This window comes from Balaenoptera borealis, assembly GCF_965194805.1.
Source record: "Balaenoptera borealis genome assembly, chromosome: 13".
NCBI lineage: Eukaryota > Metazoa > Chordata > Mammalia > Artiodactyla > Balaenopteridae > Balaenoptera > Balaenoptera borealis.
This window is the reverse complement of record NC_138870.1, coordinates 4,901,859-4,917,176: the sequence shown is the minus strand read 5'-3', so window position 1 is coordinate 4,917,176 and position 15,318 is coordinate 4,901,859. Positions and strand designations below refer to the sequence as shown.

Here is a 15,318-nt window from a genome sequence, read left to right as displayed (position 1 = left end):
AGGGGAGGGAAGAGGGCACCTCTCTCCGTCTCACCACCATGTGAAGCCTCAAGCCCCGGGAAGGAGGACTGACAGCCCTGCCCTTCCCGCTTCTTCCCCTTTCACACACAGGCACTCTCCACGGACTGCGGGACCACCGCCAGCTCTTTCACAAGCAGCTTTCCCCCTCAACTAGCCACACAGCCCCAGGGTCGCTGCCCCTGGCTGCCGGTGCTCCTGGAGCTCCAAGGCAGAACGTCCAGGATCCCTGGGGGGAACGGAGCAGGACCTGTGCTGCTGTAACTCCCGCCGGCCTGTCCTAGGCACACGCCCATTCCTCACACCCTGGCCCCAGAACGAGGCATCTCATCTAACCGGAAGGTGTTCCCCTCAAGAAAAGCAAGCCCCTTGGCTTTTACTCCGTCAGGCCCGCGGCCCTAAAACCCCAGGCAGCGGGATGCCACGTGACTCGGCCACGCAGACAGTCAAGGGCAGATCAGGGGAAGAAATGCCTCTCAGGCAGGCTCATCCCCTCTAGACCCAGGAAACGTCTGAGACCCTCCCTGTGCTCTGAGCGGTCCACACGTGGCGCTCAGTACCCGGCTGGAGGAGTTCTCATTCCCATCCTCCCCTGCCCCTGCCCCAGGCTAGCTCCTCTCTCAAAAGGCAGTCTTCCCGACTTCCTCTGCCTCCCCTCAGACCTCTGTCCCGTCCCTGAATCCCAGCCTCCCTCCTCGGGCCCCAAACGTGGCAGCTGCCCCAAGGACCTGGCCAAGAAGGCCAGGAGTGGCGGATGGGCTCCCCAATTTTAGAGAATGGGCCTTTAGGCAATCGGGGGATCTGCTTTTGGCCTGGGTCACTCCACCCACCCTCCCGACCCGAGTCAGAGATCAGCGAGGAGGAGTGGGCAGATGGACCCCAAAAGGTACGTCCGTTAAGAGACAAGGTCAGAGCAGAGCTCTGGCTATCGACAGCTGGGCGATGGGGGAGCACAGGGTCGGGGGTCAGCCATCCTAGAGAGAAAAGGGCTGGTTGACCCCTTCTCCACAGTGAATCATCACAATGGAGAGGAAGGGACAGCAGGGCCTGGGAGACAAAATGACAAGTCAATGAGGGGCTGACCTCTAGGGGCCAGGCCAGACAGCAGAAGGGGAGGAAGCAGAAGAAGGGCTACGGTCTGCAGGGCAGCAAGAATCATGGGCAAAGAATGGTCCCCCAGGGCTGCAGGAAAGGCACAGGGCACGGACATTCCACGAGGTTGGGCCTGGATCTGGGAAGCTCAGGGACGGGAAGCCCGCTCTGGGATCCACAGTGGGGGGCTGGACCCTGCATCTGAGCCCGCAAAGCCCGAGCACGGCGTCCTGCTAAACTCAGATGGGGGTAGCAGGGTTAGGGTTAGGAAAGTCATTGTATCCACTCAGTTAAAAGAGTCAGAATCGGAGACATTTTCACATTTAGTACCAGGGCACATCGCCTACACCTTGCCTGGTTGACAAAGGACCTCCTTGTACATCATCTCTCTTCTGATGTCCGTTTTCCTAACCACCTGAAAAGGCTGTAAGAGCATCCTGTGTCAATAGGCGTATTTTGCAGATGAAGAGGCAAAGGTTCAGAGAGGTCGCGGGGTGGTAAGTAGCAAAGCTCGACCTTTTGACCGTGAACAGGGCATGAACACTATTGCAGATAACGTGCTCATCTTCGGAAGCTCCAGAGTAACATGTAACAAGATACTGAAAGAAGTCAAGCCCCAGGCCCACCTTTGCAATTCCAGTACATACTCCTGGCAACCGTGAACCCCGCCCTCTCACCCGGTGGGGGGGAAAGATCCACCCAAGCAAGTTCTTTCCCTAACACTTCTGATTGTGAAAATATGAACGCCTGACGCTCTACCCTGGCCGACGATGGGTCCGGAGTTTCTCCCATGGCCACTACCATTAGGGGGGAGGGAAAAAAAGATGGTGGAAACTGGCCAAAGTTCAGTGTTATGAGACTGCCTCAAACCACTGCCTTTAGTTTATCAGTTAATTGCAAAGCAAATGGGCCAACAAGGACGATGTATCCATTGCGGGATCAATGGTGGGTGTAGAGCTCTTAACATGAAAAGGCGGTTTCAGTGTTAAAGGCTGCAATCAAAACCCCAACACGTGGAGGGAGGGCAGCAGAGCCCAGGCTCAGGAAGCGGTCCTTGCTGAAAACCCCACATGTCCACCCGAACCCTGCACAAGGAGCAGCCGGAAGGCAGTACATGACCTGCAGCCAAAAGAATTCCTCTGGCCTCCCTTACCACTTATCAGGGCAGGCGGTATTTATCTTGACAGCGTTCCTCAGACCTGTATTTGCATCCCGCCCCCCTCCAAATTTCCTCTTGGGCTTATCTCCAAGCCATCCTTTTCCTCCAAAGATGAAAGATTGAAACACGACCGGAGGGCAGTATATATAATCTTCAAAGAGCACTTTAGACACCATAAAGAATATTTTAACGGGCGCTATTTTTTTTTTCCCCCCTCACCACACCTGTTCTCATAAACCATTTATGAGTTTGGCAGAGAGAGAAAATATACCAGCTGAGATAAAGGAAGGAAGAAAACAGCCCAGGAATGAAACCTTGGACTCTAGATTACTTGGGACCCCCCTCCCCTCGACCCCCCAATCCCTGGAAGTTAGGGCTGCGGTCCTCCTCCCGTTGAATCCCCCCCCCCACCGCAAAGGCCTCCCCAGCACCTGGCCCCCACTGGGCTCCAGCAGCTCTTACCAGTGGCGCACAGAGCGATGAAGGTCTGAGCGTGCTTGCGGATCAGAGACAGCTTCTCGCTGGGCTGAGGCAGCTTGCGGAGGATGTGCTCGATGAAGTCATGGGGGGTCACAGCCGCCAGGTTCCACTTCAACTTGCCCAGCACCACCAGCTCCCACTCCTGGGGATGGAGGGAGGAAGGGAAGAGTATAAAACCCACAGGCTGACCTGGCATCCGGGACTGGGGGCTTGGCATCCAGACCAGTCTTCATAACGATTCTCATTAGGACACGGGGCTAGATTGGAAGGCGGGGCCGTTTATCAGAGTGGCCCTAAAGCTTTGAAGTGGGTGACGGCTCCTCTAAGGCTTCAAAGGTCAGGCTCCACTGAAAATAATGAGAGCCCAGGTAGCTGTTGCCAAGATGGTACTTTCTATTTCTCTGTCTCCCCAGCTCCCCGACCCACACCCAACCCTGACTTGCATTCCACAGTATGCTTCTGCCTGCCCACCCAGAAGGTTGAATCTACAGTTAAGATAACGCCAAGGTCATTGTAGCCCTTTGGTAGCAATTTACTGTATATCTATCACCAGATTAATAGTCTTTTTAATCCTCGTGGAAAAATGATGTACACAGAATAAAGCTCAAAATTAGGTTTCTTGGCCCAAATCCTTGGCAACCAATTAGCTTGCTCGTAGTCGGTGCCAAAAAGTGCCATTTTTCTCTCTGCTGCTAAAACTTTCCCCTGGACACGTAATGCAGAAATCTTGGGAAATGATACTCAGACCCGGGGCACCCTTCCACTTAAATGTTTCACAGGCCTTTGTTACCATGACTGAAGGACCGCATGGTCACTGGCAACCCCATTGTGCAGCTGGAGGTGATTCAGGGCAGGGTGAAGGTCCTTGTTCAAGGTCATAGAAGCCTGAAGCCCAAATGCTGGCACCATGTAACCCTGTCTCTTGTGGGCCTCTCACCAGCAGCCCACCTAGTGAAAAACCTTGTTTCTCTCCCTTGTTGGAATACGTTGGGGGGAACTGTGCTCAAAGGGAAACAAACCAAGGAGAAAGCCTTAAAAATACGTGCAGTCAGAGGGAAAAACAGGCCTATCGATCTATCATCATCAGCAGAATGAGCGACCAGCTTACCAGTGTCGTCCGTTCCCCCATTCACCCCAAGATCCCGACTGTCTTCCGCCTGTTAAGCTGGCCACCAGAGCCCTATTCTGCCTGCGACGCACAGCACCGGCTGGCTGTGCGGTGTGGGCCAATTCCCTCCCCTTCCCTGGCCTCGGCTTTCTTGTTGGTAAAATAGGAGGACTCCTCCAGTTCTCAACTTCTGGGATAAAGAGACAGAGACCGGAAAAAGGCAGATTTGTCTGCAGTAATATAAATTAGCTTGGCAAGCCCCTGGAAAAAAACTGGGGCGCTCTGAAAAATACCCGAGTCCCCCATCATGTTGAAACAATGAAGCAAAAGGAAGATTCGTTTTCCTCGTCTCCCGTGAGAAATATAACTGGATCCCAATTTTAACCATGCTCCCTTTACCTGCTTTCAAGTCTGCCTTGGCTTTTTACGGGAGGCTGGGGGTGAAAACCCAGATAGACTACTAAACAGTCAGTGTCTTCCAAGATGGCTTGAAATTCCAGCTCTCCTTCTCACGGGGGAATGTGAGTATAAACCACTCGACTTGTACCATTATTAAAGGAAGCAGATCTCCTAGAAGAAAGCACCTTTCTGGGCCTCCCGGACCAAACCAGAAGCAGCTGAAATCTGGCAACTGTTCAAAGGTGAGGTCATTCATGCCCCTCTGCATTCTCGGAGATTCCTCCCCATCCTTGCACATGTCTGCCGCTAGGTGGCAGCACAGCCTCAGGGAGGAAGGCCTCTCACAAAGAGCTCAGTTCAGGCAGCCAGTCCCGGGTCCTGTGGACTTAGTGCAGGCCTGGCCAGCAGGGAGGGGGAGGAGGAGGGGGTGGGAAGAGGGGGCCCCTTTTCCGAACAGTTGGGAGATAGGCTGTGCAGATCACTGAAGGTGGGCCTCTGGAGCTGCCCAACCAATGCCACGCTGCTGCCACATGGCCATCTTAAGTATGAAGCTACAGGGGCAAAGAGTCCTATTGGGTGGGAAAAAGGTTTGCGGGCAGGAAACCAGAGTCCAGACAGGACCCCGTGTCTATGTAGACGTAACAGCCCCACCGGAGACAGGAATCCAGGCCTCCCAACCCTCTGACAAAGGGCCCAATTTGACTCTGCTCAAAAGCCAATGAGCTGGTATTTAGTGAACAGCTATTATGTGCGGGTATCTTGAGACTCTAAGAGGTGCCTAAGACCTACCTTTGAACTCCCGGTTCTTAGGAGACACGCCACATGTGTATTTGAGAATCACGTGAGAGGTTGATTACTGTCTCGGAATTCAGCGATTGAAAATTTGGAATTTAATTAAAATATTTTATCACTGTGTTTCATGCCTCCTTTGCATACGCAAGCGGGCGCGCACACACTGCAAATGAATCTCACCAACACAAGTCTCCCTGAGTGAGGATCTTATTCATGGGTGGAGTCTCGGTACTTCGCACAGAGCCCAGCACACAGTAGGAACACAAGGAGCCTCGTGTTAAAAGAGTTCCCAGAAGTGTGAAAACTTCAGTGATGGGTAATTTGGGGTCCTATGGATCTGTTCTGGGAGCAGCGGCATCAAAGTATATTATTAGGATAGGGGAGAGCAGAAAGGCAGGGAGGAAGGAGGCAGTCATTACCAGCAGCTCCTGAGGCTTGATGGAGTTGTCCGTGTAAATGCACAACTTCTCAGCGGTCAGCGGGATGGTCTCTTTGAGCTTGGAAGCCAGGAACATGCACACGGCCCCCAGAAGCTGCAGATGGGTCTTCGGAGTTGGGACTCCGGCCAAGAAGCGGTCCAGGTAATTGATGGCCAGAGGAAAGACCTCTTCTTCGCACTTCTGCTCCTCACAGACCTATGACACGAGTGGGACAGGGTCGGGGTGGGGGGAGACCATAGTATCAGGAAAAGAGGAAAAAAGGGAAACCGCACAATCTAGGGAAACGACAAAAATATTGAATTTGTCGGGGGAGGGGGGAGGGGGAGGGGAGTAGAATAAGCGATCAGAATGAAGGCGAGGAAATTGGGGTCAATCTGAATGGCCATCCGCGCTGGGGTCCTCCCCGGGAGCCTAAAAACTCAAAGGAGAGGTGGGTTAAGGACCCCGAGGCCGAGGGCGCAGCAGCTCCGGCCCCGCCGCCCCCGTGGGCCGCTCACCGCTCCGCTCGCTCGCACTCACTCACTCTCTTTTTTGGATTTCGTCATCTTTTCAAAAAATCAATAAAAATATTCTGGAGGCTCCGGGGGTCTCGTTCTTGGTCTCATTCGGACCCCCAGACCCTGCTCTATCATTCCCGACAATTGAAAAAATTGTCGGGGGCAGTCCCCGCGGCCCAGGCGCCGCATTTGGGGGGGTGGGTGGGGAGAGGTGGGGAAGCGGGGGGAGGGCGGAGGGAGCCAGCGCCGCGCAGCCTGGGCGGCCGGAGTCGGAGCAGGGGAGACGGGTTCAAAAAATAATTAAAAATCGAGGAAATACCCCAGACAAGCCCTTTCGCCGTGAAAACCCTACAGAGGACCCAGGCTACCCGCAGCGGAGGTTTGGGGTGCCGGGAAGGTCTGGACCGCGACCCCTGGGGCTTTGGATACCGAGGGGGAAACTTGCAGGGGTGAGCGCGGCGGCGGGAGTGTCCGGCCGCGGCCCACAAGGGCAGAGGCCGGGGACGGTGGCGAAGAGCTGGGGGACAGACGAGGACGGGGAGCCGCCGGAGAGAGGCGCGGGGGGCTCCAGCCTCTCCTTCGGGGGGGGACCCGCTATCCCCCCTGCACACACCTCCTCCCCCCTCCCACCCCACCCAGATCTCCGCACCCAGGAAACTGAAGGCCGAAACGTAAGTAACCTTCGTGAGGGAGGGGGGGATCGGGGTCGAGGGCGCCATCAGAAGTGGGGGGCCGGGAAAGTGGGGTGCGAGGGGGAGCGGGCGACGCGTTCCAGCCTCTCCACCCCGAGTTTACAAAGCAACATGGCGAAACCACGGCAGGTCCGGAGCCGTGCAGACGTGGGCACAAGGCTCGGTCCGCGAGGGTTCGGAGCGAGGGGAAAGAAGTGGTTCTTTTGGGTTCCCCGAAAACACACGTTTCTTCAGTGTGACTTCCGGGGCTCCTGAATTCCCCGTTTCTCTTCTCCTCCCTCCGCCCTCCGCCCTCCCCCCTTAAGTGCCAACGCGGAGTCGCGACCACAGGCGGGGGGTGGGGGGGGGACCCGAGGCTAGGACGAATTTGCCCTGGCCTTTGTGGGGGGGCTGATTTTTTAACTTTGGGGTCCCGGCTTCCCGCTCCTACTCCCTTCTTCAAGGCACTGAAAGCAGCCTCGGCTTCGCAAAAGACAGGTCGGGGTTGGGGGGGGGAGGAGGAGGCAGCCACATGCAGGCACCCGCGCGCGGGATGCGCCCCCACCCCCGCCCCGGGACAGCCTCGCTGCTCCCAGATTTGCCTCCTCCCTCCTCTCCTCCTCCCCCCGTTAATCTTGCACCCCGCAAGGAACAGAAAGGAAGCCACGCGTCTCGCCGAGGGCACGGGGTAACCTCTCGCGCAGCAGCGGGGAGGCGGGCGCGGAGGCTGCCCTCTCGCAGGTTCAGGGTCCCCGCGTGGGGTCTGGGGTCCGGGCGGGGACGGACGGTGCGCCTGCCTGCAGACCTACCTCCAGCATCCAGGTGGCCACCATCCTGCGCATGTAGGGCTGGATGTCCTTCTGCACGCACTTGAAGTAGGAGCACTGGGGAAGGTAGCGCTCCTCGATGGTCAGCAAGTTCTGCAGCACGCGGTCGTCGTGGAGCAGGTTGGCGTCCGGCACGGCCCTGCGGACCGGGTCCACCTCTCCGCACAGCAGCTCCATGGCCAGCTGGGTGCCCACTCGCGCCCCTGCGATCTCCGGACTGGAAAATTGGGGGGTTTTTTGGAGAGGGGGAGGGGAGAGGATTCCCCTTACCTCCTTCCTTTGGCTAAATAAGGGGTTTTCGGGGAAATAGCGAAGGGCAGAGAGGGAAGCTGGGGAAGAAGAGGGGAAAGGGATGGGCGGTGGGAGAGGAGCGCCCCGGGGGCTGCTGACTCTGCCTGCCCTCCCCTTCAAACTTGTCTGCTTTCCCCAGCTCGCTCTGCTCTCTGCTCTCCGAGGCAGTGACGCAAACTGGCTGGGCAGTTACTTCTCCTCCCTCTCGCCTCACCCCCCTCTCCGGTTCCTCCTCCCTTTCCCTCCCCTCCCGGTCCTCCCCTCCTCCTCTCAGTCTCTCCCTCCCTCCCTCCTTTCCCCTCTTGTTATTAAGGAGAACAGCAGCTGGCCCGACCAAACTTCAAACGCAGTCCCCCGCCCCCCGGCCCCCTCTCCTTAGCTCTCCGAGGCCCTCTCCCTCTATCCAGCCCCGCAAGCCAGGGGCCCCGGAGAGGGGAACCCACAAAAAAAAAAAAAAAACCCACCGATTCCTACTTATTTCCTCTAATTGCGCACATTCTGTAGGTGCATCCTGCCAAAATACGACCCTCCGACTCTGGCTGCTTCAAAACTTATCCTAATACTCCCGCCCATGTATTTTAAGATCCAGGAATGACGGGTAGATTACTTGAAGATGAGGTGGGCTCAGACAATTGAGAAATAGATCCTTTACGTGAGAAAGAAAGAGGGCGATTTGAGAAAACAGCAACTTCGCATACCCAGAGAAAAAGGTTATGTCCCTGAAATTTATGTTCCTGATCATGTCGAAGCTGTTTCCAAAACCCGATTAAAGGGACCAGAACTACGGCGCCCACTCCAACCCCCGCCCCCGCCCCCCCGCAGATGTGTTGGGGGGGGAGGGGTGAGTGTCCGGAGGGAGGGGGCGCTTCTCCGACGTGATAGAATGTGACCCAGGAGCAGAAACCATCCCGTTCTTGGGGCGCCGCAGGCGCCACTGGGAGACGCGGGGAGGCGCCCCGAGCCGCCGCAGGCCGGGGGCAGGGCTACCAGCGGTTCCGCCGCGGCCAGCGGCCACGCAGGAAAAACCCGCTTCCTCGCCCTGCCTCTGCTGACAAGCCGCCCGAGGTGTCTGCGCCGAGCGTGGCCACACTGATACAGCTTTCTAGGAAATAGCCCGGGAGGAGGAGGGGAGAGGGGCGAAAGAGGGGTAGGTTTGGCTCCCCCTCTCTCCCCCGGCGCCAACGACACCACCCCTTCCTTTCCTCCGAGGCCCAAGAGTTCCACCCCGGGTCCCTCGCCTGCACCCTCGCGGACCCTCCGGGTTCACGCGTCGCTCGCAGCCAGGGCTTTCTCCCCGCGAGCGGAACTACGGTGGAGACGCAGCCAGCGCGGTCGGCTCTGACACGTGCTCCAATGCATCCTCGGGTCAAAGCCGCTTTTAGAGGGGATCTGGTGGCGTTTCCTCACCTCCTTCCTCCCGCCACCCCCAACCCTGCCCGTCCGTGCTATTTCACTCCGGGAAGAAAGGGAGTGGGCCCAGGGCCCGCGGCGCGCTGGCGGAGCTGGCACGTGCGCCGAGCGCGGCGTGGGTAGGGTCTCTGGAGAGACACCGAGGTTGGCCCAGGACCTCCCTCGCTGAGAAAGGGGGCCCGAACCGGGGCGCGAGGGCAAGCGGGGGGAGGGGGCAGGCTGGGTGAGCTGTGAGCTCTGTTCCCTGAAAGGAGGGGGAGGTGGAATAAAGAGGGCGGGGAGCGCATAAACCAGAGGTGCGAGCGATTAACCCTGGCCCCGGGGCCAGCCCCTTTCCAAGAGGGTGGGGCGGAAGGGGTGGGTGGGTGGGTGGAAGGGGGATATCGCTTTAAAAGGGTGAGTAAGAGTTTGGGGCGCCGTCTCCCCTCCCTCTATTTGCATAGCCAATAGCTCTGGGTCTCCTGCTACTGCGCGCTGATTGTTACCGGGCAGATTACTTTTTTTTTTTTTTTTTTTTTTTTTTTTTTAGTAGGACGCGTTCCCCGCTACATCAAAAGGAAGCCAAGGAAGGGAGGGCGGAGGGAGAGCGGGGACTGGGGCGGGCGAGGGCTGGGGAGAGGCCGGGGCGCCGGCGACCTTATCAATAGCCTCGGGAATTAGTATCCAATCGACTGTATGTAAAGAGAGGGGAGGGAAGGGGCGGGCGAGGAGAATGTCTAATTGCGGTGGAAGCCATTAGCTTTCGGGAAGAAAAAAAGCTCGCTGAAAAACCCAAGTTGCAAACTCAAAATGAAACAGTCCCGCGCGGCGGATGACAGTCGGGGCTGAGTACGGTGTTCCTCGGAAGACAGCGGGTCCCCAACAATCACCTATTGATTTCAGTCAACGTGGACTTCCCGACTCAGGCCTTGAGTCACTCCGGATAAATACGACGAACTTAACATTTTAAGACCCCATAAAGGACTTACTCAAACTTCAGCTCAGCCACCTTTGAGCGGATCAAAGAAAGCTGTAGGGGTAGGGGGTGGGGGGCAGTGTGGGCGAGAGAGGTATTTTTAAAGTATAAATCTGCCCCGACAGGCAAGGACAGAAGCCGGCGAGGGCTCCCAGCCTCTTGACATCACTTGGTAACTAACCCAGCACGGCCTTTTCTCCACCTCCCTGCAGGGAAAGCATCCCGAGCCCTGGTTCCCCTGAAGAGGGGCAGCGGGGGGCGGGGAAGAGGCGGGTGGTCGTCCTCCGGGCCTCGCCCACCCTGGGGAGAAAACCTGGGTGGTGAGGCCTCAAGTCTCGGGAGCGGCGAGCCGAGGGGCCCCTTCTCCCCTTCCCTCCCCCCAGCCCCAAACCCGTCTGGCTTTACTGAGAAATTCCGGCGGGGAGCGGGGCCGGGGGGCGGGGGACAGGCGGCTGTGAAGGGGAGGGGCGCGGGCGGATGCCCCTCGCCCCGCCGCCCTCTCCGTCCACCCAGACCCGCGAGTGCGGGCGCTCCCCGCGTGGCAGGCTCGCCCCTTCAAGTTCCCCATTGACTTCCCCTTCCGATTACCGACTGTTCCCGAACTGCAACCTCGCAGCGAATCCGTCCCCCAGTGGTTCAGGCTCCAGGGCTCGGGGTGGGGCGTGCGAGGGTGCGGAGGTTGGCAGGAATGTCTCCGCGAGGCTTGGACTGGAAACTGAGTTTTCCCTTTTGGTCGCCACTCCGACCATGTGTTAAAACTTTAATTTTGCTTGCTAAAAAGCACTCCTCCTCGCACGCGGGAAAAGGCACGTTGCCTTCTGGGCAAACCTGCGCATTTTCTTTTGAGTGTAGCCTTAGGTTTAGAGAAAAAAAAACAAACGTCTGTGCTCTGGCTTTTAAGTCAAAACTGGTCACTGTAGGGAAAAAAAACCCCACAAAATATTGGCTCTTCCTTATTCCTTTTTCACCCCTCAAGGGGGAAAAAAAAAACCTCCTTCCCTTTGTAGGATCAATGATAACCTTTAGCGAACGTCAGTTTTACTGGACTTTTATTCCCTCCCTGGCCGGCTCACCACCCCTCGCGTTGTGGAGTTTCGGTTGGAAAGTGTACAAACCCCTGTAGGTGCAGGGTGTTTATAGGCACATTTCTGCAGGAACCTGCAACGCTAAGCACACTTACGCCCCAGCTCACCTGGCGGATGCCGCCCAGCCAGGTGATCCCGCCGTCGGCTACAAGCTACGTCCCCTACGGGCGCTCTGGCGGGGTGGGGGGAGGGGAGTGAGTTCGGGCTCAGGCGCCCCCGCCACCCCTAACTCCCCCTCCCCTCTCCCCCCCCCCAGAGCAGAGCGGTGTATTTCTCCATTTAGGGATGGACGGGCAAGTCAAAACCGAAAACCCGACGGTCACTTGAAAGTAGATGGCCAAGGGTCCGAGTCTCGGCTCCAGGAGCCCGGAGTACCAGGGAGGAAGCCGAGGAGGTGCAGAAGGAGGGGATGGGAGGGAGTGGGAAGGGAGTAGAAGCAAATTGGAAAAATGTGCGAAAGGAAGAGGGACAGGTCGGGAACTGGAGCTCACGGGGACAGAAGGTGGGTGGGGACGAGCCGCCGGCTGGCTCCCCGCGCCAGGCACTGGGACCCAGGTGTGAGAGCGCTTCCGGGGCCCCGCACGGCAGCCCCCCGCCCGTGGCAGCCCCGGGGCGCCCAGACCCTGCGGGGATAGACACGGGCCGGCCTGCGCTCTCCAGCCGCCCTCCCTGGGTCCGAGCTTGCACCCGGTCTGCGTGCCTCGGGCGGCAGATGCGACAGGCGTGGGTCAGGAACGCCTGCCGTCCGTTCGCCCCCCTCGCATCTTCCTCCCCTCCCTTGGAAAAAAAATAAAAAGTAAAGAGACCCGAACTTTCCCCCTCTTCCTGTCTGATTCAGCTGCCTCACGCGGCCGAAAATAGCCCTGGAAGTGCCTTCGCTTTATAAAAGTGACTTTTCCAGTAAGATCTGGGGCGGGGGGCGTCTGCCCCCCGGCGTCGGCGGGGCCCGGCCTCCGGGAGGAAAGGGAACCGGCCGGCTCGCTCCTTCGCCCTCCCCTCCGGCGCCCGGGAGGGGCCCGCTGGGCAACGGAATCGCGCCTCCGCCGGAGGAGCCAACACGCGGCTTTTTCGCGGAATTTTGACGTCACCCACACGTGGGGGGAAGGGGCTGGGAGAGCGAGAGGAAGCGGCGGGGGAGGGGGCGGGCGGGGGCGGGCGGCGGCGGCGGCGTGGCCCGCCCCTAGCGGAGGGCGCTCCGGCCTCGCGCCCCCGGCCGCCCGGCTCGCTGGGACCCGCCGTGCTCGCCCGCCCGGAGCCAAATGGCAACTCTCTCCCAGGCCCTCCCTGCCGCGCCCCCGCACCTTCCACCACGAGGAGCTGAGTTTTCTCCCTTTGAAATCGCGAGCTGCTCTCAGCTCCGGGAAAACCTGATTCCTTTGCGTTGCCGTCCAGTTGCGCTCATTGGCGACATCAGATTGAATATCGCGATTGCTGGTCGCGACGCGCCGCCACCTAGCTCTCCGCCGTCTCTCCAGCGGGGGAGACGTGGGTGTGCTTTCTGTTCCTCGGTAATGAGTTCTGCACTTACTTGGACGCCAGTTTTTTACGCGCGACTTATTCCTCCCTGGTCCCCCCGCCCCATCCACTATTTCGATACCAGCTGGGTTGGCTGACGCTGTGAAAATTACATGTGACATCCATCTCCCGAGGATGCACAGAAGCAGTTTTGGACGAATTTTACTTTGTTAGGAGCAAATCCGTCCAGAAATACGCCCGTCAAAAGAGTTCCACAAATAAATGGGCAAGCGTTTAGGGCGACTCCCCTCCCACTCGCTGGATACCCCCAGGGTGTCCGTGCTCGTGGAGAACCTTCTAGACCCCAAGAGCTAAACACTGCAGCTGCAGAGTGAGTCCGCGCACCTTCATTTCCCCTCCATGTGGGCAAAGTCTTTTTAATCTTTCAGTCTGGGGGGTGATATCAGAAGTGTGCCATTCTTAAAACCCACGGTGACAATGCTGAGTTTATACTGAAATTTACAAGGAGCTCTGTGGGACTATTTGGGAGAAAAATAGTCAATGTGAACTGGGTTTTACCTCAGTGAGGTATAGAGAATGTTGCAAGAATCAGAGGCAGAAGGCTAGGGGCTTCTTTGAAAATGTGCTTGTGAGGTGGAATTACTTGTTTCAAATGTAAAGGAGGAGCTTTCTGTTTGAATCAGTTATGAAGTGTGGAACTGTTTCTTTTTGAAGATGACAGACTTTGGTTATGACCATTCTTGCTTCGTTTTAACACATTCCCTCTATTTTTAACTTATTATTTATTTCTTTTTCGTTTAATGGTTGCTGTTCTGACCCAAGAGACTTTGTTTTGTTTCTTCTGGGGGGAAAAAAGAGTTAAAATTAATGAAAATGTCCATACTTGCTGTTGAAGGTCAGTCTGAGTGAACTATATTTAAGAGAGCTTTGCTTTTTGGTGCCTGATTTGATGGACACTTGATTTGTATGTACAAAGGTAGAAAAACAGAATAAATTATTGAAGGAAAAAAAAAGGGAAGGAGCCAAAGAAGTGTTTGAAAAACCAAAAAGACAAATGTCTTTTAAATTTTACTCCTGCTTCATTTTAGACATTTAAGTTCGGGGAGGTCATATTAAACGTTTTATAGGTTTAAATCCTTAGTAAAATGTCAAGACTACACCTACCAGAAATGTTTCTGGAGCAATAGTCATTTTTATTTGTTTTATAAAACTTAAAAATGTTTTTATAAACATTTTGCCCAAGTTCAAACGTTCATTTGCCTTTAAAATGTCCACTTTCCTAGTGTGATTGAATATTCTTTTGATTTTGTGGCTTTATTCAGCTGTGTATTAGTTACAACCAAATCGAAGCAATGTAAACTATTTCTAACAAATAGTCCTTATTTCATATTTTATTTTTCAGCCTTTAAACACAAGGATGGCCAGCATTTGTTAGTATAGTTTATAGCATAACTCTGCAACACCCTGAATTCATATTCTCCAAACTTTAAAAAACTCATTAATAAAAACCGGAGACATAATTTTCTTGTTGAGGTTTTGGGTTGTTTTTGTTGTTGTTTGTGGCTTTTTTCCCTGGTGGCAAAATTCAGGAGGGAGATTGAAAATTTTTCTAAAATTATTTTCTTGGTGGTCTTTTGTTGGCATTTTTTATTTGAAATGTGAAATAGATTGTTTTTAAAGTTTTATAATCTTTAAAATGTGCACCTCTGGAGAGAGATGTTCTTCCTATTTTAGGATTGACCTGAAAGCAAGCAGTTTGTATAAGTATGCTAGACAATCCAAGCTAGGATGGATTTAGACTCCTAGGAGGAATGCATTTCCTTTTTGCTCAGCCTGAAGTAAGGGCATCTGCTCTTACATGAACTTGAAACAAAGTCTGCGCCTATGCATTGTGTAAACAACTTAGAAAAGCACAAATTCAGAGGAGAGGGGTTTATGTGGAAGGTGAAGTTAGAACAGAAAATCCTAATTTATTTCTGCTGTTAGCCATCTCAAATCACACTTTCATTGTGGTCCCATCAGCTATAAACCAAATAATTTTTTCTTTATGACATATAGAGGTGTGTTCCTTCAAGCCCTATTTAATAATGATGATGATGATAATCGATAATAATAATTCCGCTGTCTCCTTCTCTTCCAATAAGTGTGTGTGAGTCTTCACTTTATGTTTCTTTAAAAATTGTGATCGAATTGTAAGGAAATGGATTCCGAAGTTAGGTTTTTGCCCTGGGAAACAACACCAAAAGGGCTCAATTTTGTGCTTTTGAAAACAAAAAGTCACCAAAATTTAGTAGACCTATTGCTTGAGGGAAGAAAACAAAATGCACAGGATTAAAAATGAACAGGAAAATTCCTTTGCCTAACTGACAAATCCTTCCTTACCTTCATCGTGCCCACATATGTTTCCATTTTTGAGAGTAGCGAGGTGGTCCATCTAGCTAATGCAAACTCAGGACCTAAAGTCTTTCCTGGTGTCAAGGAAGATGTTCTAAAGAGAATGGTATGGGTTTACGTAAGGTTTTGGAGGAAATGTCTTACATCTGGCATCTCACAGTCACCAATTATTTCAGGATCGTGAAATATCATTTTAAAGAAATATTTTGAGAGAGAGGGGAGTC

The 15,318-nt window shown here is 54.9% G+C and overlaps 1 protein-coding gene and 1 long non-coding RNA gene across 2 annotated transcripts in view; one reads left to right on the top strand and one right to left on the bottom strand.

Annotated features, from left to right (window-relative positions):
• The window catches only part of CCND2 (cyclin D2), a 28,082-nt gene extending 20,135 nt beyond the window's left edge, over positions 1-7,947 (bottom strand). The window contains exons 1-3 of the mRNA XM_082351510.1: positions 7,466-7,947; positions 5,468-5,683; positions 2,732-2,891 (exon numbers count right to left, since the gene is read on the bottom strand). Of these exons, the coding sequence (XP_082207636.1) occupies positions 2,732-2,891; positions 5,468-5,683; positions 7,466-7,660 (571 nt within the window). The 5' untranslated portion in view covers positions 7,661-7,947. The remainder of the gene's footprint in view (positions 1-2,731; positions 2,892-5,467; positions 5,684-7,465) is intronic.
• Positions 5,718-15,318, top strand: part of LOC309609734 — a 28,441-nt gene continuing 18,840 nt past the window's right edge. The window contains exon 1 of the long non-coding RNA XR_014233552.1: positions 5,718-6,656. This is a non-coding gene — a long non-coding RNA (uncharacterized lncRNA). The remainder of the gene's footprint in view (positions 6,657-15,318) is intronic.